General features: G+C 38.8%; 3 protein-coding genes across 9 annotated transcripts in view; 1 reads left to right on the top strand and 2 right to left on the bottom strand.

Moving 5' to 3' along the window:
• LOC306885500 (sodium channel regulatory subunit beta-1-like) overlaps positions 1-5,157 on the bottom strand; it is a 5,747-nt gene extending 590 nt beyond the window's left edge. The window contains exons 1-7 of one of the 2 annotated variants that reach the window (XM_079442074.1): positions 5,007-5,157; positions 4,679-4,892; positions 3,571-3,737; positions 2,337-2,574; positions 1,444-1,585; positions 150-230; positions 1-69 (exon numbers count right to left, since the gene is read on the bottom strand). The exon at positions 1-69 is cut by the window's left edge and continues 590 nt beyond it. In XM_079442074.1, coding sequence (XP_079298200.1) covers positions 164-230; positions 1,444-1,585; positions 2,337-2,574; positions 3,571-3,737; positions 4,679-4,727 — 663 coding nt within the window. In that variant the 5' untranslated portion in view covers positions 4,728-4,892; positions 5,007-5,157 and the 3' untranslated portion in view covers positions 1-69; positions 150-163. The remainder of the gene's footprint in view (positions 70-149; positions 231-1,443; positions 1,586-2,336; positions 2,575-3,570; positions 3,738-4,678; positions 4,893-5,006) is intronic. The other variant, XM_079442075.1, reaches the window with a different exon arrangement.
• An 899-nt stretch (positions 5,158-6,056) lies between these two features.
• zbtb22a (zinc finger and BTB domain containing 22a) lies at positions 6,057-11,441 on the top strand. 2 transcript variants are annotated; one of them, XM_079442071.1, is made up of 5 exons: positions 6,057-6,104; positions 6,482-6,686; positions 8,770-9,400; positions 9,506-10,264; positions 10,614-11,441. In XM_079442071.1, the coding sequence occupies exons 2-4, from the start codon at positions 6,483-6,485 to the stop codon at positions 10,156-10,158; spliced, it is 1,488 nt and encodes a 495-aa protein (XP_079298197.1). In that variant the 5' UTR covers positions 6,057-6,104; position 6,482; the 3' UTR covers positions 10,159-10,264; positions 10,614-11,441. The 2 variants fall into 2 exon arrangements, with proteins under 2 accessions (XP_079298197.1, XP_079298196.1); XM_079442070.1 differs by having other exon boundaries at positions 6,061-6,104; positions 9,506-10,461.
• A 1,872-nt stretch (positions 11,442-13,313) lies between these two features.
• Positions 13,314-25,642, bottom strand: LOC306885499 (transmembrane protein 65-like). Of its 5 annotated transcripts, none has more exons than XR_013785548.1 (9): positions 25,403-25,633; positions 25,082-25,309; positions 22,223-22,267; positions 22,079-22,146; positions 21,765-21,819; positions 16,576-16,618; positions 16,395-16,500; positions 15,709-15,908; positions 14,771-14,957 (listed from the first exon to the last, which is right to left on the bottom strand). XR_013785548.1 is itself a non-coding variant. In XM_079442072.1 (8 exons), the coding sequence occupies exons 2-8, from the start codon at positions 25,290-25,292 to the stop codon at positions 15,786-15,788; spliced, it is 651 nt and encodes a 216-aa protein (XP_079298198.1). In that variant the 5' UTR covers positions 25,293-25,309; positions 25,403-25,642; the 3' UTR covers positions 13,314-15,785. The 5 variants fall into 5 exon arrangements, 2 of the variants coding, with proteins under 2 accessions (XP_079298198.1, XP_079298199.1); XR_013785550.1 differs by having other exon boundaries at positions 25,414-25,607; XM_079442072.1 differs by having other exon boundaries at positions 13,314-15,908; positions 25,403-25,642.
• Between the last annotated feature and the right edge of the window lie 792 nt (positions 25,643-26,434).

Here is a 26,434-nt window from a genome sequence, read left to right as displayed (position 1 = left end):
AGAGGTACAAACGCTTATAAAAACAGAAACAGTGACAGCAGTTCAGAAGGAAGAGCGTCCCGGAGAAACCTGCGGACAGGAAAGAAGAGAGCGGTTGGAAAGAGAAACCAGGGGAAACCAGGACTAGTTAGGACTGCTAGTTAACTCACCTGTGCTTGTTAACTCATTCTGCTACCTGCACGCCGGCGCAGTTGTCTTTGCTTTCGGACGCGATCGCCAGATACTCCGCACTGAGACACAAAACAAACATTTCCTCAAGGACCACACATCGCAAAAGCGCTTGAACATAGTGTTATTGAGATGCGATTGTGTTTTAAAAAACATTTTCATTTTTATAGTCAATTTTTTGGAGTTATTTCGTTGTGTTTTTGTCATTTTTAGTATTATCAACACTAAAAATATTTGAGTTTTATTCATTTTTATTTCAGTTTCATATATTTTAGTGCATCAAACCGAGAAACGTTGCCTTCGCAACTACTTCAAATCTGAGTTTTGTATGAAGTTATAAAAATGTGTTTATCTTCATTTTAGTTTTAGTAAACTATTACTTTTGATCCTGTACAATTTTATTTAATTATTATTATATTTATTACTGAATTTAAATTGAATAAGTTATTATTTTTGCATTCTCCGCTTTATTTTAAATTTAAAGTTTTAATAATTTTGTTGTGTGTTTTTGTCATTTTTAGTAGTTTTAATTTACACGTCTATAATCTTTCTAGACATTTTAGTTCTAGATATTTTAGTACATAAAGCAAAACTAAATGAAACAGAAATATTGATTGGCAACTAGCTCAAATAGTTTTTTTAATTCAAATTAAGTCAAATTTGATGAGTAAACTAATGAGTAAACAATACTTTTAGACCTGTAAATTAGAATTTAATAATTAGATATAGTCAAGATAATGATTGAACAATACCTTCTGTCCTGTGATATTTAAGTATTTAATAATAATTCAATGATTTTTTGTTGTTGTTGAAAACCATCACCATCGAACAAATACTTCTGATTTTATTTTCAGATTATTTTGACAAATAACATGGAAGATGATTTTAGGTTGAACTGTCACATACATCTTTAGTCAAAGCGTGAATCATATTTATATTATTCACGCTTTGAATCAATTATTCATTTTCATATTATTCATATTTTGAATCAATTTTTATTTTCATATTTTCCATTTTTATTTTAATCGTAGTTAAAGTTTTAATAATTTTGTTGCGTATTTGTCTTTTAAGTTAATAAATATAATATAGATTTATAAACAGGCGAGTCTCCTCCAACATGTGCAATTATGAACCAGATTCAATTATGAATCTCAAATGTTTGTGTGCCCCAGGATAGGGTTAAACTAAAGGACAATGTTGCCTTGGCCACTGGCTGAAATACAAGGTTTCTAATATTTTATTTGAGTGAGTTTGTGTGAGAGGTGTGTTACTGACGCGCTGGCTCTGAGCGCCTCCTCCCCGGCCGCGGCAATCTTCCTGTAGCAGTAGATCATCTCCACCAGGAGCCAGAGCTGCAGGCCGATGATGGACACGTACATCATGACCTCCGACACGATGGACGCCGTGCTGCGCGTGGCTGCAAGGAAACACACACACACTCTCACTCATTCCGTCTAATCAAGACACTTCACACACTTCCCCAGCTAAAGTACTCATTTTGTTAGTTTTTTCTGAAGACAGACAAACATACAGACTGATCAAAGCCAAAATATTAAATGCAATGGATGAATATTGACTGAGTAATGCACTATTGTGTAGAGGAAGGTCAAGATGACCATTTTTTCATCGGAGCTTGGGAGACAAATTTCAGGAGGATAAAAATGAGTTCAGAAAGATGGCAGCATCGTAATGTTATTTTTACACCGAGATTAGTAGCTCTGTTAGTAAAATCTGTTGACTATTCCGTGCCAATGCTTCAAAAATGAAGAAAAAGTGCTTTTTGTCTTTTCCCCCCAAAGTTTGCATGTCTATAACTGAAGAGGGATTATCATAACATCCTTTTAGATTTTGGTTCTTAAACTTTTCCTTCAGCATCTTAGTTTTAAATAGTTTATTTCCAGAGATGTGAGGATCTCAATGTGGCTCCAAGTACAAATTTGACCCATTTTCATGAGACAAAAACCAAATGCAATTTGCATACAGCTGATGCAAGGAATGTTTAATATTTTGGCTATTGATTTATGTATTTCTTTCACCAGAAAAAAAAAAAGAGATAAAAATCAAACTGGTTGAGTTGAGACAGAATGCTTCATTTGTAACAACGGCATCAGCCAGAAGTCATGCATGATAGTGATTTAATGTAATGCAGATGTCAGATGTTCCCGTACCTTTGGCCACGACGGTGAGCTCCACCGTTTTGTTGATGATGGTGGTGTACTCGTAGTGCTTGTAGCTGAGCACGCGGTTGATGATGCAGAGGTAGACCCCGGAGTCGTTGAAGGTGACGTTGAGGAGGTCCACAGACGTGTCCTGAAGGTCATAGGTGTTCTTGCTGCCGTGCCACGCCATGCGGTCCTGAAAGCGCTCGTCGATGACCCGGGACGCATCGCCGTCGTAGGTATAAATCTGTCCAGGAGACACGACAGAGCTTAGCAGAAGCTCCACAGATCTGGCCTGCTCTCTTTCTACTGAAGACGGCCGTCAAGCTTCATCAAGGACGTGTTTTATTTTTTTATTTCAATCAAATGCTTGTTTATTTATTTAGTTAGTTACCAATTTAAATCAATCTTCACATATTTATTTTACCCAATATTTTATTTTAATTATTAAATACATTTATTTTAGTACAGATTTATTGACTTAAATTCAATCAAATGCTTGTTGATTTATTTAGTTATTGATTTATTTTAATCATTTTTATTAAGATCAAATTTCAATTATTTTAATCAACATTTTGATTTAACATGCATTTTATTCCCTTATTTTAATCAAATATTATATTACTATCTTATTTGAATCAATATTTTAACTTTTAAATGTATTTACTTGAAAAAAAAAATTTATTTTGATCAAATGCTTTTGTTTGTTTAGTGATTCATTAAAATTTTATTTTTTCTTATCAATTTATTTATTTTTAATTAAATGACTATTCTATTGAATTTCTATTGAAACGTCTCAAACTCAGCAGTCCATACGACTCATGTTCTGTATTTCAAGAACAGACCCAAATCTGAATATGGCCATAATGACTTTAATTAGCATCTGTTCCTGCATTAAGCATCACATGACCTCAGAATATAGAACACGAGTCACATGATCTGCTGTTATAATGTGAAGAGTTCAGATGCAAAAGCCTTGGGCCTGGTTTCACAGACAGGGTTTAGACTAAACCAGGATTAGGCCATAGTTCAATTAAGACATTTAAGTCATTTTTATAAACATGCTTAGAAAAAAACATTACTGGGTTGCATCTCGAGACAAAACAAAGGCACTGATATATTTTAAGATTTCTTTCAGCTGAAACAGCTCAGAATTATATTTTAGTCTAGGACTACATTTATCTTTATGCATTTAGCAGATGCTTTAATGCATCTGGTTTAGTGCTCCTGCGTCAGAACTCACGTGCACGAAGTCGGCTTCTCCTCGCGCCCTGAACATCCAGTCGACGATGGCCGTGGCCTCCACCTCTCCTCGCATCTTACAGGACACGCATCCCAGCTTGAATTGCCCTCCGGCCACGGCCTCCGTGTCTGAATCCACCTCGGCACAGGCGGCGCTGCACAGGGACACTGCGGAGCACAGGCTATTATAACACCATCATCAAACTCAACAGCTGTTCAAACACAGTGCTTCTAATACGCTTCACCCTTGCAGTCTTCTCTACTCATTATAGCACTGTACTGTTATGTACTGCATTTTATTTCAGTCAAATGCTTTGTTTATTCAGTTATTTATTTATTATTTACAACAAATTTTATTTATTTTAATACATTTGTTTATTATAAGCTTTTTAACTTTTATTCATTTATTTATCAAATCATGATTTATTTATTTTAACCAACTGCGTTTGTTTTTATTTACTTTGAGCAACTTATTCATTTTAAGTAAATGTGTTAATTTACATCAATTTTTTTTTTATTTACTACTACTAAATAATTTTATTTTAATCAAAATGATTTATTTAGTTTCTGTTATATCATTGCATTATTTATTTACTCACTATAGCACTGTATTTTTTTTTGATGCTTCAAGTGAAAGTTTATTTATTTTATCAGTTTATTTACCTTAAACTAAATTTATTTGCATCATGTTTTATTTCAATTAATTTATTTTTTCAGTATTAACAACAAAACGTTATTTTCATCATATCTATAAATTAACTTTTACTTTAATCAAATTTATTTGAATCGTTTTTTTCTTTAGTTTCTATTTATGCTGCATCATTGCAATTATAGTAGTGTATGAATGTTTTATTTAAATTTGATAAATTAATCGATAAATAAATTTGATCACATTTATTTATATGCATTGATGCATTTATTTCAATCGAATGTTTTGTTTAAATATTTTGCTTTTTAAAATCATTTGTTCATTTAAATACATTTTTCTTATTTTAATAAAATGATTTTCCGTTTTAATCTCATTTCTTTAGTTAGTTAGTTAATCCCATTCTTGATTAGCTAATTATTTAGTGATGTATTGAGTGTTTCTCGGGGCTGGCAGTTCTCACCGGAGAGCGCGCAGAGCACACACAGGAGCAGCAGACGGCTCATCCTCATCCTCTCAGATCAACTCGGTCTCTGTGTGTTCTCTAGAGCTGGATCCTCATGCTCCTCTCAGGAGATCTGCAGGAGAGGCATCTGAGGCCTTCTGCTTTAGAAACAGGTTTCAGCCAAGGGCCCCGATTCTCTGCTTTACTGACTCTTTCAAATCAAATCAAGGACCTGAGATCAACAGCAGCTCCGTTTAGATCATCTGCGCATCTTTGGCATCAATTAACATCTAAATAAAGCGCTCATATTCATATATTCATACGCAGCGCATCATGCAGACTGTACCTTGCCTCCGCGGTAGACTCCTCAAGCATCAGACTGGCGCGTGCGGTCGGTAAACGGAGATCTGTCGGTGTTTAACGCCATTCTGCGCGGTTCTGGGCGACTGATGCATTGCGGTAAAAACCCGGGCCGCGCGCGCAACGCAACCGAACGCGCGGTGACGTCACGACGCTACCGGCAGGCGCGGCCCCTTGCATTGAAAAATATAATCATTTAAATGAGATTAATGATCGTTACTATAATAAATGGCGTGGTTTTCCGTTTCGTAACACATCAAATTATTGAGCGCGTGCTTCAGAAGGAATATAATTTTCGAATAAGTCATTTTGAACATCTGTATATAATGTGTATTTATTTAATCAGGGGTCATGCACATTAATAACATTAAATAATTGTAAAATGTGCCAGATTTAGCCACAATGGCTTGTTTTCATCTGTAGCACCTTGGCAGCTGGATGTTTGGAAAAATAAAATAAATTACGTTGTTTAAATCTTTCAGATCAGCTATTTAGAGAAATCTGGTTAATTGACATTATATTAATAATCTAATTATGGTTAATCAAGATTGTGAATGTCTTTTTTAAATTATATTTTTGCATGACCTAATTTGCAACAACAATTACAGCGAATAAGAATAAGTGGGGGAATTCAGACAAACATAAAAAATGTGTGTAAAATATAAACACTTCAAAATAAATTTTTATAATATTACCTAATAATGCGGGATTTTTTACAGATTTGTATGGGAGGATGTTTGTGATTTCAGTCAGACAGCAAGCGGCGCACGCGGACCGCAGTACTGCGCGAGTCAGCTCATGAATATTAATGACGCACAACGTCCCTGTGGCGTACCCTAATTAATATTCCGCTTCCGCTGCTGCATTGACGCACATATTCTATTCGTTTCCATTCTGTTTTATTCTATAATAAAACAGACGGATGCGCCGTGCCCTTTTGAATTAATTTATGAGAAGACTAGAATTACAACTTTATAAATTACATAGAGTCTATGTCCATGACTGTATATTAGATGAGGGGCGGGTCTTCGGGAAGGGGGCGTGTCTCTCTCTGTTCCGCAGAGCTCCATCGCAGTGAACGCAGGTGAGATTAAAAACACTTTCATATTTCATTTCGCTAAACTGATCAGATCAGCAGATCATAATCCACACATCGGATCGATAAACACACATCCGGGCATTACAGCCAGGGTTATGATGTGTGGATAGTGACTCGTGTTGGACCGGATCTTCGCCGCATGTTGATGTAAACACACATGATCATAAGCGCTTTGAGTGTTATTATAGCCTGTTATGATATGCTCGGTCGACCCGGTGAAGCGGATCTGATCTGCGGGCCTGAAGCCGAGTAACGGCGGAGGAAGCGCGTTTTGTGTGACGGATTGACCGGAGCGGTTGTGTGTGATTATATACCCGTGATATCGGCTCCTCCGCGGTCGCGGGTGTTTTTCTCCCCGGCAGGATGGAGCAGCTCGTCGGCCGCAGCGCTCCGCCAGGCCCGGTGCTGCAGGTGTGTTTCCCCAGCGCCCGCGCGTCTGTTCTGGAGAATCTGAACCGGCAGCGCGAGGAGGGTCAGCTGTGTGACCTGTCCATTCAGGTGCAAGGTCAGGTGTTCCGCGCGCACCGGTGTGTGCTGGCCGCGTCATCACCGTATTTCCACGACCAGGTGAGTGTGGAACCGATTTCACACCGAATTCACACTCTACATATAATCCGAAGCCGGAGTAAATGCCCTCATCTGCATATTTATGACGGTTTGGTTTCGGCGGTTTGTGATCTGATCGTTGCTAAGGCGACGCCGCAGCCGCGGTAAAACTTTAGAATAGCGAACACTTATTCACTGCTAACTACGACTTTTCCCTCAATAAATATCTAATTTTCTGTTTATTAATAGTATAGTACGGTAGTTGTAAAGTTTAGGTATTGTAGGATTAGGGATGTAGAATAAGACATTAATATTTGCTTAATTAGCACTAATAAATAGCTAATATTCGAGTAATATGCACGCTAATAAGCAACTAGTTAAGAGACCCTCAAATAAAGTGTTACCAAATCCGCTGTAGTTGTCCAAAACAGGGATGGGCGATGCCATCTATTTTGTTTTCGATACCGATACTTTTTAAAGCCCAGTATCGTCGATAACTAAACTAAACTTGAAAATATGTACAATTAATAAATTGTTAAATTACCGAGTAAAATGGGTAATGGACCCTTTTCACAAGACTGACGCGTTTAACAGTTAGCTTCGTAAATGCTCAAAAGTTTATTATATTTAGATTTCTTTTTTAAATGTATGTACATTTATAACACTATACGTTTCACTATATCACCTTTGCACCAAATGACAAAAAAGCTAGTTAACGCTAATGCGAGGGTGTTTATAATGCAGCGGTAAATTTAACATCGTTAACTGCCGATATCAGTCTCTCTCAATTTTTTACTTTTTTTTTTTGGCGAGATGGCATCTACGTGCTTGGAGCGGTCGAATGGGGCATCTATACGTATCTTTGGTTACACCGCCGTAGCCAAGAACGAAAAAATCACTAAGAAACCATCAATAAGACAGCGCAACGCGTATTCAGTCATTTATTTTAGTATTACGAGGAGGATTTTTAGGCAATACTTGCTTCACATCATCTCTAGTCTCAGTGCTACCTGAGATGGTTTTACTAACAGCACATATATCTTTGTACAAACGGAAATATTGTTCAAATCAGTTTCATTTTAAAACATATCAACACAGATTAAATATGACTAATGGTAGAATCGCATACTGATGCAATTACAATGTAAAACGTAACATGTACCAACCTAATCGGTCACGTTGTAACAGCAAACAGTTCTCCCATAGTAGACGATTACAAATCAGCTTTGATGCTGAAAGTACAGATTGTGTGAATGTGGCACTAGAACACATCAAAGTGTTTACTTTACTGCACATAGGCCCGGTTTCACAGACAGGACTTAGACTAAACCAGGATTAGGCCATAGTTCAATTAGGACATTTAGGTTTTTTTTTATAAATGTGCCTTAAAAAAAGCATTACTGGTGTCCATCTTGAGGCAAAATAATGCCATTAATATATTATAAGATCAATCAGTGCAAGTGTCTTTCAGTTGAAACAGCTCAGACTTACATTTAAGTCTGAGACTAGGCTTAAGCCTCGTCTGTGAAACCAGGGGTAAATGTATTTGTCATTTTAATTCCAATCCATATCTTTAAAGAGTTTTTTCTCTTACAAACACCAAACTTTACAGTTTTATTCCTCTCTGTATTCTGAAGGTTTTGAGTAATACAACATTTTACTCCTAAAAACATGGTGAAAATGTGTTTGTTTTCTGTCTACTGACAGTATTTTCTGATTTATGGAGTGTTGAAAAGACAAATCCAAAATCCCCTCTGGAAAAGCATTTAACTCCAATTATATTCCAGATTTCTGCTCTGGAAATGAATGCAAATGAATGCATATGCAAGTAGTTAATGTCTTATTTGCATATTTAAACATAACATTTCAGAAAACTCAAAATACAAAATTGTTTTATTGTATTGTGCCGGGTAAGTATAGTGATATCTGTTAGTTAAAATGTTTACTCTGTTTATCTGTAGTGTCTTGCCTGTTTTGTGAATCTGGCTCCTGCTTACTTAGCAACAGAAAAGCACAGTATGTTACAGCACACATTACAGTCCTGCACGGACAAATGCCGTAGCTCTAACTGGAGCGGCTCTGAACACTGCGGTTCTGTTGCCAGGTTCTGCTGAAGAATGTCACCACGGTGTCACTTCCCTCCGTCATGGACCCTCTGGCCTTCGAGAGCGTGTTAAACTCAGCCTACACGGGTCAGCTCAGCATTGTGCGCGACGACATCATCAACTACGTCACGGTGGCCAGCTTCCTGCAGATGTGGCACATCGTGGACAAGTGCACGGACATCCTGAAGAGGTCGCGACCTTTGGTCCAGCTCAGCCCCGGCGGGGCGACGTCCTCCAGTCACCAGTCGCCCAGCAGCTCCGACTGCTGCTTCGCCGATCCGGAGGATGGGGAGCGAGCAGCGGGTGAACAAACTCTGGAAAAACGCGCACTACCGCCTCTGGCCACATGGAGGCGTCCGACTCAGAGCAGGTGGAGCAGAAGCAGCCTGACGTTCCCCGTCCGAACGGAGCCTGAATCCAGCCCGAATACGGGAGATGAAGGTTTCCACACATTCCCTGTCGCGCCTTTGCCGTCCATCGAAACTTCGGACTTCGCAAGGCACCGAATCCGCGCTCGCCTCCGAGGAGCGAAGGAAGACGAGGAGCAGAGGAAGATGGAAGCGGATGAAGGAGTCGGAGAACCGCTGGATGAGGACAAAGTGAGGGTGAAGTGTGAGGAGCACCAGGCCGGTGAGTGGAGCTTCTTCATCACTGCAGTTTAACGCCCGTCCACCAGGGGGAAACGTGGAGAACCGACGTGTTTTTGACTTGTTGTCTGCTCTTGTCTTCTCTCAGGAGCCGTCGAGTCAGACGGACGTCTCAGAGAGAGCGAGAGCGGCGAGATGGAGCAGGAGACGGACGCAGTGTGGAACCAGTGGACTTTGTCAGACGCCAAGCTGCTGGACGAAGACGAGGAGAACGAAACAAACGTCGCATTCGAGACCTACGACGAAATCGAGAAGGCCACGGGGCAGATTTCCCAGCGTCCCTTGCCGCCGCCGTCCGACCAGTTGGCGCCGGGAACGTCCGAGCTTTCCTGGGTCTCGCAGTCGTCCTCGTCCTCCCCGTGCTCTCCTCTCTCTGCGACACCCAAAGTCCACTTCTGTCACTGCGGCAAAGCGTACACGCTGAAGAGCATGCGCGACCGCCACGTGAAAATGCAACACCTGAACCTGCGTCCGTTCGCCTGCCCCGTCTGCTCCAAGAGCTTCAAGATGAAGCACCACCTGACCAAACACGTCAAGACGCACGGAGGCCTGCGTCCCTACGAGTGCGCGCTCTGCGGCAAGAAGATCGTCTGGAGAGACAGTTTCCTCAAGCATCAGGCTCGCTGCCAGGGAACGACAACAACGACGTCTGGCTGTCAAAATGACGACGCAGATGCACCTGGACAAGTGAAGGTGGAACAGGATGATTATTCATTACAGGACGAGGAACTACACTCTTAAAAGTAAAATTTCCGAAAGAGGTTTTTTCGTTGAATGTCAAAGGCATTTGTCAACAGTTCTTAAATGAACAACTTTTTTCCACTATAAATTGCAGTTTAAAGTTTCTGTGGATGTTAAAGGTTCTTTATGGAACCATCAATGTCAAGAAAGAAGCTTTATTTTTAAGATTTCACACACTCTTAAAAATAAAGGTTCCAAAAGAGGGTTCGCCAAAGAACCTTTCAGTGATCAGTTCTTAAAATAAAAAAACATTTCTGAGGCTGTTGAAGGTTCTTTCCACTATGAAGAACCTTTAATGTATTGGTCTCAAACTCAATTCCTGGAGGGCCACAGCTCTGCACAGTTTAGCTCCAACCCTAATCAAACACACCTGATCCAGTTAATCAAGCTCTTCAGGATCACTAGAAACTTCCAAGCAGGTGTGATTTGGAGCTGGTTGGAGCTAAACTGTGCAGAGCTGTGGCCCTCCAGGAATTGAGTTTGAGACCACTGCAATGGTTCCATGGAGGTTAAAGTTTCTTAATGGAACTATTGGCGCCATGAAACCTTTATTTTAAGAGTGTAGACAGACATTTGCCGTCAACAAAGGAAACAATGGAGAACAGTATTCGTTTATCTACTAATTCATTATTGGAAGAGGAAATATGCACTCTTTAAAATTAAAAGCTCCAAAACAAGGTTTTTGCATTGAATGCCATTGAAGGACCATTTTTGGTTGCCCAAAGAACCTTTCCATTTTTTGGACATTTTATTAATCTATGCAAACTTTTTCCGCTGTAATGAACCTCTTTTCCAATGGAAAGGTTCCGTGGATGTTGGAACCATTGATGCCAATAAAACCCTTTTCCAATATAAAGAACCTGTAGTGTTTCAATGGATGATTAAGTTCTTCATGGAACATTTGGGCCCTAATAAAGAGCCTTTATTTTTAAGAGTAGACGGACGTCGCCGTGAGCAGAGATCAGTGTTCTGTTTATCTACTAGTGTTCCACATATGTAGCAGATCTGAATATATTCTAGAAGCACTGTTTTAGAAAATAAAACAAGTTGTTTGGTGTGTGTTCCAGAGGTGTTTAGCTGTTTAAAGTGTTTATTTACACACACGGATGTGCAGAGGCTGGCTAACCCTCCTTAACTCACCCATTAAAGTCTATTGCATTAGTTTGATGTTATCAGCGCTGCTCAGACTGACTTGTGTGTTAGATACTGAACACCACTAGACTGTACATAATAATGATAATAATGCAGTGTGGGTTTTATATTGTCAATAAAGGCATTTTATTAAAATCTGTTGCAGTGTGAAAACTTCAGGGGATGTTTATTTCATTTATAATTCGGTAACACTTTACAATAAGGTCCAATTAGTTAATGCATGAACTCAAATTAACTAACAATGCCTAATAATTTTGTTGATGTTCGTTTTTACTGTTCATTTAGCTAAATAATGTTAAATTCAAAAGCAACTTCTGTTAATATTAGCTAAGATTATTAAATGCTTTAGCAGTATTTTGTTTGTTAGTTCATGTTATTGTAAAGTGTTGCCATTTAAAGTATATATATCCACATTAAGTGTAATTCATTTGAACAATTCTCTGTGAAATACCCAATATAAACAGAATCTGGATCTAATAACTGAAACCAACTCAACAAATATGAGTTCATGTAAATGAAAGCAACACAACATTTAGAGCTGACAAAAGCACATTCACAAATAACATTGATCAATATTTATGAACAAAACTTATACTCGGTGTGCTTGAACTTACGGTTCACTTCAATAGTTCTGCGGCGTGACAAATTAAGTTATAAAAGTACAAATATTCCATATAGTCTCACAAAAATAATCATAGAATTTGCAAAATACTGTAAAATAGACTACATGTCCACTACCCAGAGACAGCTGTGCAATAATTATATATACATGAATATTTATTAGAATGCATAGTGTCCAATAATAAGTATACACTAAAATTAGTAACATGTTTTGAGCATATTCTTGATACATTGCCCAGAATCGTTTGATCATTAAACTACTAAAACATCACTGCAGAGGTATTTCTGTTCAAACAGCGTTTCTGTAGCCGAACGGCCAATAACAGCAAATCCCCATGAGATCGACATCTTTACATGAATGCCATTTGAGCACATGATCTGCTACAGGAACTACAGAGGCACTCATGAGTCGAGATCGAGACGGTCATCTTCTGAACCCGGAGGAATCATGGGTTTCCTTCAGGACTGACAGCATTACTAACATTCATACGCACCTCTGATTCCATCTGCCTCAGTCTTACTTTATACTTAAAGTGCCCCTATTATGGATGAAGATGATCTTTCATGCAGTGTGTAACACAGCTCTAAGTGAATGAAAACATCCTGCAAAGTTTTAAATCTGAAAGTGCACCGTGTATAAAGTTATTATCTCTCAAAAGAAAGAGTCGACTCTGAATCATTGAAACGAGTCGTTTTTCAAACCAATCCCAAGCCGTTTCATGTTGACGTCAACATCAAACATTAGCATATTACCCGCCCACTTGTTGGTCTTTTTGCATTGGTCTGAATGAAAATGCAGATTCATTCTTCGCCACTAGGTGCCGCTTTTGGAGCGGCAAAAATAGCGATTTCCCCAGGAACGCTGTACACAAAGCAGCACTGCCCTCACAAACACTGCTTTAAATTAAATCGACCAATCAGCGCAGATTTGCGTCACACAAAGGAGGGGTTTGGAAAAATGAATCGTTAAACGAATCGTTTGGGAGTCGTTGAGCAAATGAGGTAAAAATAAATGCATACAAGACAATGAAAGTGTTTTTTTACCTTGCATGCATGTCAACCTGTTGTTGGGGAAAATATGAACCTTTCATTACCCATAATAGGAGCACTTTAAGGTCTTTGCACAGAGTCTGAAATGTTTGCATGCTAAAAATTAAATACGACCACTCCTTAACACACTGCCTCCGAAAGTTTCGTCCCTCAGAAAAACAAATAGCTTAAATAATTTTGTTAAATTTTTAGTTAAAATTTGTTGTGTTTTAGTCATTTTATTATTTTTTTTATATCTATATAGTTTTAGTGTTTAGTTAATGTTTTTTTAGTAATGAATTTGTTTATTTTATTGTATTTTATTTATTTATTATTATTGTGTTTTGTGTTTTGATGTGAAGACAAACTCCTTCATTCATACATGACCCTGTCAATCATTCATTCACACTCAATGACTTGGACTGGAGTGATTATAACTTGGCACTATTGAAAGAATAAATAAATATTTAATCATATTTGAGTGATGCATATTAGCAGGTACAGGATTTCTGCAGATTTTATGAAGGTAAAGAAGAACAATGTAAGAGGATTTAAGGGATAAACTGAATGTAACATGTCAATATGGTCTCTAAATGTAAACTTTCCAACAGATCTCCATTACTTTTTCATTCTTTTAACAAAGAGTGTAAGTAAATAACATGCACTGAACCTTCTGATCACACTGCAATAAACCGATGCGCTTCCTCAGTATTTCTGTCTTGTTTTGCAGCGCACATGTCTAAAGATACGAAGTCTTGTTTTCTGAGAAACTGATCAAAATAAAGCCAGTTCATGATCATAACAAGAACAAATATCTGCCAATGGGCTCATAGCAATCTAATTAATAAAGGGAAAAACTTCATTTTGTTCAATTTCAAGGAAAACAGGACTTAATATGTGACCAAAACCAGTTATAAGGGTAATTTTGTTTAGATTATTTTTGAGATTTTCCATTGATGTATGGTTTGTTATGATAGGACAATATTTGTCTGAGATACAACTATTTGAAAATCTGGAATCTGAGGGAGCAAAAAAATCTAAATATTGAGAAAATCTCCTTTAAAGTTGTTCAAATGAAGTTCTTAGCAATGCATATTACTAATCAAAAATTAAGTTTTGATATATTTACGGTAGGAGATGTACTAAATATCTTGATGGAACATGATCTTAATATCTAATGATTTTTGTCATAAAAGAGAAATGTATAATTTTGATCCATACAATGTATTGTTGGCTATTGCTACAAATATACCTGTGTTACTCATGACTGCTTCTGTGTTTCGAGGCTTACATGTTCATTTTGCATCTCCAGTAAATGCATCTTGATTTAAGGATGTTTAGATATGTGCACTGGAAAACAAGACAGAAATACTGAGGAAAATATTAATTTTTTGCAATGCATGCAACATTTATACCCATGAATTTAAGAATTCAAGGCTTTCTGCTCTGATTTAAAAGCTTTTTAGGCCTTGATTTGTGAAACAGTAAATTAAGACATTTTAAGAGCCACAGAAACCCGGCACTGAACTGATTAAAACACTTAAAATACTTCATCACATACTGCGTTTCGTTGATTTTTGGCACATTTCTGAGGAAGCCCATGATGCACGAGGGCTCCGGGTTCATCGGATGTCACGACCCAGCAGCTCAGCGAGGTTTAGTTTACGTCTCAGGTGCATGATGGGAGTGCAGAGCGTCACATACTCATGTACGAGTGTAAAAACACTTGTGCTGTCCAGAATAAAACTAATTCCAGTTGAAATCATATATGTAACTATAACAGCGTCCAAGATTAACACACACCAGAGTTAAACAGGCTTTTGCTTTATGATGTTGCAAATATATAATACAGAACACAGTTTAAAAATATTAATCTCCAGTAAATGTTGTGAAATCTTTGTTCAGATGCGTGTTAATCTTGGACGACGGCCACTTCAAACTAAAGTAAAACTTCATTCTCCACTAAACGTTTCCACAGAAGAACATGCTGCTAAAATCTACAGGAACAAGAAACCAGTCGAGATATTAGTGAAAACAAACAATAGAAAGCTCAAAAGAGGCTCGTTCACAACAAGAATCATAACTACAACGATATTGAGGTTTAACAGAATTAATATTCAGCATTATTATAGATTTAACAGCACTGACTATATCAGATCTGAATAATGACTATTGTATTCTCTAGAGCTGCTTCTGGATTAGTTTCATAATTAATTAATTTTGCATCATTAATAGTTATTTTCCTGTTTTGAATCAGTCTGTATTGTATAAAGTGCTCCAGAAATATATTTACATTTATGCATTTAGCAGACGCTTTTATCCAAAGCGGCTTACATTGCATTCAAGTTACAGTTTCTACAGTTGATCAGCTCTTGCTTTCCCTGGGAATCGAACCCATGACCTCGGCGTTGCTAGCGCCATGCTCTACTATTTGAGCTACAGGAAAGCTCAAAGCAGGATGGATTCTGATTGAAAAAACATTGAAAGAGATTGCTATCGTTCTGCTGTGTCCATATCGTTATAATTGTAGTGTGGAGTGATTAAAACTAATTAAACTCGTTAGAGTTATCGTCCCTGTTGTGAACAGGCCTTTAAAATAGTGTTAGTGATAGAGAGAGAAACTCAACTCATGCTCATTATAACATCTAGTCTTCATCTCTAGATTAAACTCTTAACTACATACTAATTGTAATAGCTACTCTCTACTGTTGTTTAGTGATTTTTTTTCATTACTCTGATGATGTTTACCGTATGAGCTTTTGTTCTTTTGCTTGATTTTCTTCACTTTGCCAATATAAATGTTGTCATGCTGATAGAAAAGCCTGTCAGTTTGAATTCGGATGATTCTTCATCTTTTTCTTCTCCTTCTTCTCCTCATCATCATCGCTTAAGAACAGCAACGGAAACATTCCCAGAATGCATCCGATAGCGACGCCGATGGCTTTACCCTGAACACACACACACACACAAAGAGAGGAGATTAAGAAGCTGCTGAAGACTCTATGAACATCCTGGAAACGCATTCACTCACACACACACTCACACACATGCAGGCACACGCAAACTCGTGCACACTTGCCTCGCACATACACGTACACACATGCAAACTCACACATACTTGCAAGCACACACACTTTCAAGCGCACACGCACGGACACACTGCAAACTCACATGCACACTCTCAAGCGCATGCATGCACACTCGCACACACACAAATTCACAAGCAAACTTATCATACACTTGCAAGCACACACACACACACACACAAGCAAACTCATGTGCAATCACACACACACACTCACATGCACACAAGCAAATGCTGACCCACATGCGCACACAAACTCACAAGCAAACTCAGCACACACATTCACACAAGCAAACACATGTGCAATCACACACACACACACACACACACACACACACGAGTGTCTCACCATGTGTGAAGTGACTCTGGTCTGCCACATATCCACTTGTTTCGGTGTGAGATCAGGAATCTGCATCCCAAAGCGCGCAGCCAGAGCCTCCACGTAACCTGCTAAACTACACACGGTGTTACTAATATTACTAACACACACAACTAGTTCATCCACACACACCGTTAGTGAAGCTGCTTACCCGAGTCCAGCCAGATCAGACACCAGATTCCCCAGAGCCGCGGCTGAAATACAGACATACACCATCAATCAAGCTTCTGTATGACAAACTACAGGACCAATCTCACCACGACCACACTTCATTGCAAACCGAAATTATATTTGGCATGAAATATACAAATAAAGATTATTTAGAGGAACATTTGTGTTTTAATTTCATGACAATGAAAACACAAATTACATATTTTAAACCCTAAATCAGCATTAATATATGTCCACACATTTTAATTAAACTTGTGCTAAATTTAAATAAGCATAAATTCAATTCAATACAACACATAATGCATCAATACTTTGAAATGTATGTTATTTCTTTGCATTAGATCGGGATCTCACAAACTGGTATTCTTGAGTTAAATTCAATTAAATTAGAATAAAATACAATTAAAATAAAACACTTACTAAAAAGATTATATATTGCATTTGAAATAAATGTCAATGCATAACTTTAAAAGACAATCCGAAATAATTACTAAAATTATATGAACTTTCATTTGGAATAAATGGAAATAAATTATTTTAAAAAAAGTAATTGCTTAATAAAGATGTTACATGAAATAAAATAGCTCAAATAAAAACATACTGAAGAAAATTAGATATTTTTTCTGAAATAAATCAGTTAAATAATTTGAAAATTAAAATTAAACAAAACATTTAATATAATTGATTTGTTTAGGTGCATGTCATGTGACCAATAATTGACATCGGAGAATCATGAGCATGCAATTGTGTTGTTAAATAATTGAAATAATTATCTTTTAAGTAAATATTTCAGCTCAAGGAGTTTTGGCTGACAAAAACAAAACAAAACAAGATCTACAGTAATGAGAAATGGATAAATGTGCTTTAAACGACATGGATAAAAAAATTAAAAACTGTCAATTATCTTAATGGCCTTAAAAATGTTGTATATAAATTGTAAAAATAAGTAGAACTACTTCTTTCTGTTTTCTGATTTGGCGTGAAATTTGAACTAAACATGTTCTAAACAGGTTTCATGAGATTCACCCACATAATAGTCACTGCTGACAAGAGAGACAATACAAGAATAAAACAAAACCTGTCCTGACTAATGTGTGTGTGTGAGAGAGAGAGAGAGAGAGAGAGAGAGAGAGAGAGAGAGAGAGAGAGAGAGAGAGAGAGAAAGAGGGTGTGTGTGAGAGAGAAAGAGAGAGAGAGGGTGTGTGTGTGAGAGAGAAAGAGAGAGAAAGAGAGAGAGAGAGAGAGAGGGGGTGTGTGTGTGTGAGAGAGAAAGAGAGACAGGGTGTGTGTGTGAGAGAGAGAAAGAGAGAGAAAGAGAGGGTGTGTGTGTGAGAGAGAGAGAGAGAGAGAGAGAGAGAGAGAGAGAGAGAGAAAGAAAGAGAGAGAGAGAGAGAGAGAGGGTGTGTGTGTGAGAGAGAAAGAGAGAGAGACTGGGTGTGTGTGTGAGAGAGAGAGAGAGAGAGAGAGAGAGAGAGAAAGAGAGAGAGAGGGTGTGTGTGTGAGAGAGAAAGAGAGCGAGAGCGAGAGAGAGAGAGAGAGAGAGAGAGAGAGAGAGAGAGAGAGAGAGAGAGGGTGTGTGTGTGTGAGAGAAAGAGAGCGAGAGAGAGAGACAGGGTGTGTGTGAGAGAGAGAGATCTTTGAATCTCTCCACAGTGAAATTAACCACTTCCAGGCCCAGGGAAGTGTGTTGATCTGTGGAGATCTAAATGCCAGGACAGGATCTCTTCCCGACTACACCACAGATAACGGGAATAACTACATTTTTGGACAGAGCTTCCCACAAAACACTGTAAACTTCCCAAGAAATAACTCTGATGAGCAAGTGAATAAAAACGGGAAGCTTCTGCTGGAGCTCTGTCGAAGCCTCGATCTGTACCTCGTCAATGGCAGGGTGAGAGGTGACTCTCTTGGAAGGTACACCTATAGTTCATTTCATGGTTGCTCAACGGTTGATTACATGATCACAGATCTAGATTCATTCTCTTTCAGAGCATTCACAGTCAAACCTCTAACACCCCTATCAGACCACAGTCAAATTACTCTATACCTAAAAAGAACAACAAATACGAGCATACACTCACAGCCCAGTAAGCTGTACAACATTAGAGAGAATTACAGATGGGCACGAAACAGCACAGAAAAATATGTGACTGCAATTGACCATCCAAACGTATGCTTACTTATAGACAACTTTCTAGGCAGAATTCATCCTCGCAATCCAGATGGTGTCAATCTAGCTGTAGAGAACATCAATTATATATTTGAATATTTGGCCAATTTATCTAACCTCACATCCTCTAAGAAAATCCATAAAACCACACAAGAAAATGAAAAATGGTTTGATTTAGGCTGTAAAACCATAAGGAAAAAATTAAGACAATTATCAAATCAAAAACATAGACAACCAAACAATGCAGATTTACGCCATCAATATTGTGAAGAACTTAAAAAGTATAAAAGTACACTCAGAAAAAAGAGAGAACAGTACATCAAAAATCAGCTAAAAACTATTGAGGAATCCATAAATTCAAACAATTTCTGGGACAACTGGAATTACCTGCATAAAAAACATCCTGAACAAGCAGCCATACAAAACGGAGACACCTGGAAAAATCACTTTAAACAACTTTATAGTGAAATTATAATGACCCCAGAACAAACCCAAAAATATGAAAAAATGATTCCTATGGAACGTACAATTGGTAAATATCAAAACCCATTAGACTACCCCATTACAGAAAATGAACTGATTGATCAAATCCAGGCCCTAAAAAACAAAAAAGCAAGTGGTCCAGATGGCATCCTCAACGAAATGCTCAAGAACACAGAGCACAAATTAAGATCGGCTCTACTAAAACTGTTCAACTTGGTTCTGAGTGTTGGTCATTTCCCTGAAAGCTGGAACCGAGGACTCATAACGCCCATATTCAAGAGTGGAGACAAATCAGACCCAAACAATTACAGAGGCATCTGTGTGAGCAGTAATCTGGGGAAGCTGTTCTGCAAGATCATCAACACAAGACTTGTACACTTCCTTACAGAGCACAATGTCCTCAGCAAAAGCCAGATTGGATTCTTACCAAATTATAGAACAACAGACCACATCTTCACCCTACACACCCTGATCGACAAATACAGTAACCAAAACAAAACCAACATATTTGCTTGCTTTGTAGATTTCCAAAAGGCCTTTGATTCAATTTGGCATGAAGGTCTGCTGTCAAAACTTCTAGAATCAGGTATTGGGGGTAAAACATACAATATTATAAAAACAATGTATTCAAACAATCAATGCGCAATTAAAATTGGAAATAAACGAACAGAGTTCTTCACTCAAGGGCGGGGTGTGAGGCAGGGCTGTCCACTATCACCGACCCTCTTCAATATCTACATTAATGAACTGGCAAAACTCCTGGAACAATCAGCAGCACCTGGCCTCACACTACATGACTCCAACATTAAGTTCTTGCTGTTTGCAGATGATCTGGTTCTGCTGTCTCCAACAGAAGAGGGTCTACAGCAGAACCTGGACATCCTGCACAAGTTCTGTCAGACCTGGGCCCTGACTATTAATCCTAACAAAACCAAAGTACTAACATTTCAGAAAAGACCCAGACTTCAGGGAAAGAGACACAAATTCACCCTTGGTACGACCAATATTGAACATGCCACAAACTACACATACCTCGGGCTGAAGATAAATGCAACTGGTAAACTAAATTTGGCTGTGAATGAACTGAAAGAGAAAGCAAGAAGGGCCTTTTACGCCATCAAAAAATCGATCCAAATTCAAATACCAATTAGAATCTGGCTCAAAATATTCCAATCAGTCATAGAACCTATTGCATTATATGGCAGTGAAGTGTGGGGTCCTCTCCTAAATCACCAATTTGAAAAATGGGACAAAAATCCTCTTGAAGCCCTGCATGCTGAGTTCTGTAAGAGCATCCTCGGAGTACAGAGGAGCACACCCAACAACGCATGCAGGGCAGAATTAGGCCAATACCCTCTACTAATGCACATTGAGAAACGAGCCATCAAATTTTGGAAACACTTAAAAATGAGCGACCCCAACTCTTATCATTTTAAAGCCCTTAAAAACCATGAAGTGAACCCTGAAAAAAGTCCCCTGATTCAGATGGTCCTGAAGCTGCAAACACAGACTAACATGACTAACATCCAGCAGCAGGACACTCAAATAATCAGCCACAACATTTGGCCCAACCAAATTATAAAAGAACAAAAAGAAAATTATCTAACCTATTGGAAAGAAACAACAGAAAAACAAAGTAAACTTGAATGTTATTTGGCCCTAAATAGAGATTCCACAACTGCAGAATATCTGAGTACAGTGAAAGACTGTAAACTAAGAAGACAGATGACGAGGTACAGACTGAGCGGTCATACTCTGACTATAGAGACGGGCAGATATCGACAGCACTGGCTGCCCAGAGAGAGCCGCATCTGTCCATACTGTACTCATGGAGAAGTGGAGACAGAGCAACACTTCCTCACCAGCTGTCCTAACTATCAACACATTAGAGAGGCATTTTATCCACAATTTGAAACACTTTACCCTGACTTCAAAATGTTAAACAAGAAAACACAACTTCAGTATTTATTAGGTGAAAAACAAGATTGTATCTCACTAGCAGCAAGATACATTGATGCCTGTCACAAAAAGAGGGAGGAGTCAACAAATCAGTGAAGCGCCCACACACACACACTCACACACACTTTTAAACTGTTCACAGAATTCTAGAATTGATTTGTTCTATTTTGTTTAATTATATCTACACATGCATGTATTTTTTTTTTTTTTACATACTTGTTCTATATTTAATGTAAACACTATGCTTTGGCAATACATTGTAACAATTGTCATGCCAATAAAGCACATATTGAATTGAATTGAGAGAGAGAGAGAGAGACAGGGTGTGTGTGTGAGAGAGAGAGAGAGAGAGAGAGAGAGAGAGAGAGAGAGAGAGAGAGAGAGAGAGAGAGAGAGAGAGAGATAGGGTGTGTGTGTGTGAGAGAGAGAGAGAGAGATAGGGTGTGTGTGTGAGAGAGAAAGAGAGAGAAAGAGAGAGAGAAAGAAAGAAAGAGGGTGTGTGTGTGAGAGAGAAAGAGAGAGAGACAGGGTGTGTGTGTGTGTGTGTGTGTTAATACCTGCCATGGTAGATATTCCCAGTGTCAATCCGATGGACAGTTCAATCTGAGTGCCCTTAAAAAACACCACCACATGCATCATCAGAAACGAACACAAGGAGCCACTGAATAAAACAAGCTCTCAAAAAACACAACTGTATTTAAACACAAGATGACTCCATATAAACAATACCTCGTGTCTTTACTGTTACTCGATGCATATTAATGATAAACAGACAAGTAAGACTGTTCAAGCTCTGAGCTCTGCTGCTGTGTTTAGTCCTGCAGATCTCTATAATCTAGAGCTGAGAGCTGTGTGTACTGATGTGACTCACGGCGGCGATCATGATGGCGTTATCCAGGAAGCCGAAGCCGACGAAGGGAATGGCGTTGTGCAGGAGAACTAGAGAGCAGAAGATCCAGAGCTGAGAGAAACACGAGTGAATGAGTGAAACAGAGCAGAGAGAGACTGAACTCACTGTATCTGAGCTGCGCCTGCGTCAGCGGAGACGGTTCCTCCGAGTCTGAAACAATAAACACACTGCAGCTGAAGCTAGACGCCACACAAATATAAAACTAGCAGTGACAAAATATTTGCATTAACCAATGCATAATTTTAAGATTTCCAATTTATTTAGATTAACAAATTAAAATCAATACAACAGTTGTTGATGAGTTGTAACTAAAAAGGATTTAAAAAAAATATATAAACAAAAATAAATAAAAAGTATACAATTTAATATTGAAATAAATCCATAATAATATTAAAAATACAATTTAGATATTTTTAAATTGCTTGTTTTTCTTTATTTCCTTATCAATTTTTCCTATAGATTTTTTTTATTTTCTCTCGATTCAAATGCATGTGAACATGTTATATTCAGTATGTGTCTTCTGAAGGGTTTGAATGCAGCTTTACAGAAATTCATAATGCAAATGTTTATTAATATCTTAAATCACAAAGAGCAGTTTACAGCTTAAAGTCATGCCTAAGATAATAATATCTTTATTTTATTCATCTTGTATATAGTATATAATAGCTTTAGTCCTGTGTCTTATTTACTATTACACTTTTTCAAACTGAACTTGCTTACAGTCTTAAATCAGATTTCTATCACTGATGAAAAATATTTTGTATTACATTAAAATATAAAGACAAATTTAATTAGCCTATTCTTCTTATGTTTGTATGTGAAGTCAAAATCAACCCCAACTTTGCTTTAAAAGTTTGCTCCTAACCGAAGATCATGTTCCCTTCGCTAAGGGACTTCTGGAAGGATTCCCTTTCATTGGGAGCATCCCTACAGATGGTGTCCCCTTCAAGGGCGCAAAAAATCCGTTTGGAATTTATAAGAGGTCACAGAGGTCAAAGGTCACACTCTGACCTTACAATCGCACACACATTCTGTTGTCGTCTGTGTCTGATTCCACACACTTCTCTAGTGTACAGTAAGTGAAGCGCAGTGTGTGAATCAGCAGAAAGATCCGGTTTAACAGAGGACAGAGACAGAAGAACAAGATCAGAGTGGAAACTGACGAGTGGACGAGGGAAGCTCAGTCACATGACTCGTCACTATAGCAACGGCAGCTTCCTGAACAGACCACAATAAACACTGCCATTATGAACCGCTCGATTACATACAGCCAGAGACAGTGTTGGGTTTCAGAGTGTGTGAGACGGACGGACTGAGGGCTACAAAAGGGATATTATAATTAACTAAAACTACAAAAGACATTTACTTCACTTGAAATAAAATTAACTTTAACTGAATTAAAAATTTCAGCTGATGAGATATATAAATATAAAAATATATATATACACACAAATAAATGACATTCAGTAAAACAAGCTTGCCTACAGCTAGACATGTGGTAGTACCATGGTACAGTGATGTAATCAGAAAGAAGGTCAGTAAAGGTGAGGATGCTGGTTATCTGGTCTCTCAGACTGGTTAAGCGGGTTTTTGTCAATACTCCGGTGTACTACAGTAAAGCAGAGGGCAATACTCCGGTGTACTACAGTAAAGCAGAGCACAAGCGCAATACTCCGGTGTACTACAGTAAAGCAGAGCGCAATACTCCGGTGTACTACAGTAAAGCAGAGCGCAATACTCCGGTGTACTACAGTAAAGCAGAGCGCAATACTCCGGTGTACTACAGTAAAGCAGAGCGCAATACGCCGGTGTACTACAGTAAAGCAGAGCACAATACGCCGGTGTACTACAGTAAAGCAGAGCACAATACGCCGGTGTACTACAGTAAAGCAGAGCACAATACGCCGGTGTACTACAGTAAAGCAGAGGGCAATACTCCGGTGTACTACAGTAAAGCAGAGCACAATACGCCGGTGTACTACAGTAAAGCAGAGCACAATACTCCGGTGTACTACAGTAAAGCAGAGCACAATACGCCGGTGTACTACAGTAAAGCAGAGCGCAATACTCCGGTGTACTACAGTAAAGCAGAGGGCAATACTCCGGTGTACTACAGTAAAGCAGAGCACAATACGCCGGTGTACTACAGTAAAGCAGAGCACAATACGCCGGTGTACTACAGTAAAGCAGAGCGCAATACGCCGGTGTACTACAGTAAAGCAGAGCACAATACGCCGGTGTACTACAGTAAAGCAGAGCACAAGCGCAATACTCCGGTGTACTACAGTAAAGCAGAGCACAATACTCCGGTGTACTACAGTAAAGCAGAGCACAATACGCCGGTGTACTACAGTAATGCAGGGCGCAATACTCCGGTGTACTACAGTAAAGCAGAGCGCAATACTCCGGTGTACTACAGTAAAGCAGAGGGCAATACTCCGGTGTACTACAGTAAAGCAGAGCGCAATACTCCGGTGTACTACAGTAAAGCAGAGCACAATACTCTGGTGTACTACAGTAAAGCAGAGCGCAATACGCCGGTGTACTACAGTAAAGCAGAGGGCAATACTCCGGTGTACTACAGTAAAGCAGAGGGCAATACTCCGGTGTACTACAGTAAAGCAGAGGGCAATACTCCGGTGTACTACAGTAAAGCAGAGGGCAATACTCCGGTGTACTACAGTAAAGCAGAGCGCAATACTCCGGTGTACTACAGTAAAGCAGAGGGCAATACTCCGGTGTACTACAGTAAAGCAGAGGGCAATACTCCGGTGTACTACAGTAAAGCAGAGGGCAATACTCCGGTGTACTACAGTAAAGCAGAGGGCAATACTCCGGTGTACTACAGTAATGCAGGGCGCAATACTCCGGTGTACTACAGTAAAGCAGAGCGCAATACTCCGGTGTACTACAGTAAAGCAGAGCACAATACTCCGGTGTACTACAGTAAAGCAGCGGTGTTACCTTGGGTCTGGGACTCGAAGCTCTGCAGCTCCTTCAGTAAGCAGCTCCGGGTCGCCGGGCTCAGGCCGTACACGAACTCCCGCGCCTGGTTCGGAAGCTCCAGCTGCTCCGGTTTGATCTTGCGCCGGTGTGTACCGAGAAACCGCCGGTGCAGCTGAGCCGGTCCGGTGCGGCGGGCCACGAGCGCGCGGAGCAGAGCCAACCGGATCATCGCGGCACTGAAACACACTGCAGACCAGAACACTCGCGATTAAACATGAAGCAACGCCACCAGAGAGCGTTTGCATAGAGTTCAGACCCGCGCCTGTCAGACTCACACACCCCGGCCTCACCGAACCAAAACAACCCGCACACAGCGCCTTCAACGATCCGCGGCCGTCTGCCTTCTCATTCCCGCCGCAAGAAATACAGGGAAGTCCTCTTGTGCGATTATTTAAACGTTATGATTCATCGTTGTGCGGTTACTGACAGTTCAAACACGCCTGAAAGACTTTCCACACGCTTCTCCTCTGACGCGCGCCGAGGTGACGTTGCATGCTGGGAAATGTAGTCCCGCGTGGCAGATGCGCCATGGGAAATGTAGTCGGAAAAGCCCTCCGACCGGAAACGAACAATGAAATTAATGTTCTACCTATTAGATTGTGTTTTATTAATATCTACACCTACCCCAATCCTAAACCTACCCCTTACAATAAAGAAAAAAATAGTAATTGTACAGTGTAGCAAACATTACGCTGTATTGATGTGCGCATGCCCAGTAGCGCCATACGTATCCTTAGCCTGATGAAAAATCCAAGTTATGTCATCCAAGCTTGATTATGATTTTTTTTTTTTTAAGTAAAAATTACGAGTTTGAAAGTGGAAATTATGACATAAAAGTTATAATTATTAGTTAAAAGTCAAAATTATTACTTTAAAAGTGGAAATTATGACATAAAAAGTTATAATTATGAGAAAAATCGAACTCACTGAAATTGAAATCACAAAATTTTGACATACCAAGTCAAAATTAGGACATAAATATTAATATAGATAAAAGTCAAAATTATGACTTTAAAAAAATGAATAAATACTTAATATGGTAAACACTTTAAGGTGTCCTTGTTACATGCACTTACTATTACAATAACAATAAATTATGCAGAATTACATGAAAGTAACCCTACAGCCAAACCCTAATCCTAACCATAACCATAAATACATGTAGTTAATTAATAAATGTAATTATGCTGTAACAAGGACACCTTAAAATAAAGTGTAACCAAAATATCTGATATAACAAGAATAAAGCCGTTATATTTTAAGAATATTTTGAGTCAAAATTATGGGGAAAAACTTGTAGCATTAGGACAC

The sequence above is a fragment of the Barbus barbus genome (genome assembly GCF_936440315.1).
Source record: "Barbus barbus genome assembly, chromosome: 19".
Classification (NCBI taxonomy): domain Eukaryota; kingdom Metazoa; phylum Chordata; class Actinopteri; order Cypriniformes; family Cyprinidae; genus Barbus; species Barbus barbus.
The sequence above is the reverse complement of the archived record's forward strand: the minus strand, read 5'-3'. Positions and strand labels throughout refer to the sequence as shown.

Bases quoted from the DNA above. Each gene is read 5' to 3' on its own strand.
- zbtb22a (XM_079442071.1), top strand. From the start codon at position 6,483: ATGGAGCAGCTCGTCGGCCGCAGCGCTCCGCCAGGCCCGGTGCTGCAG. The intron at 6,687-8,769 runs GTGAGTGTGGAA...TTCTGTTGCCAG, and splicing joins CACCGTATTTCCACGACCAG to GTTCTGCTGAAGAATGTCAC. The intron at 9,401-9,505 runs GTGAGTGGAGCT...GTCTTCTCTCAG, and splicing joins GTGTGAGGAGCACCAGGCCG to GAGCCGTCGAGTCAGACGGA.
- LOC306885499 (XM_079442072.1), bottom strand. From the start codon at position 25,292: ATGATCCGGTTGGCTCTGCTCCGCGCGCTCGTGGCCCGCCGCACCGGA. The intron at 16,619-21,764 runs GTATTAACACAC...TCTGTATTTCAG, and splicing joins GGGAATATCTACCATGGCAG to CCGCGGCTCTGGGGAATCTG. The intron at 15,909-16,394 runs GTGAGACACTCG...GTGTGTGTTCAG, and splicing joins CCAGAGTCACTTCACACATG to GGTAAAGCCATCGGCGTCGC.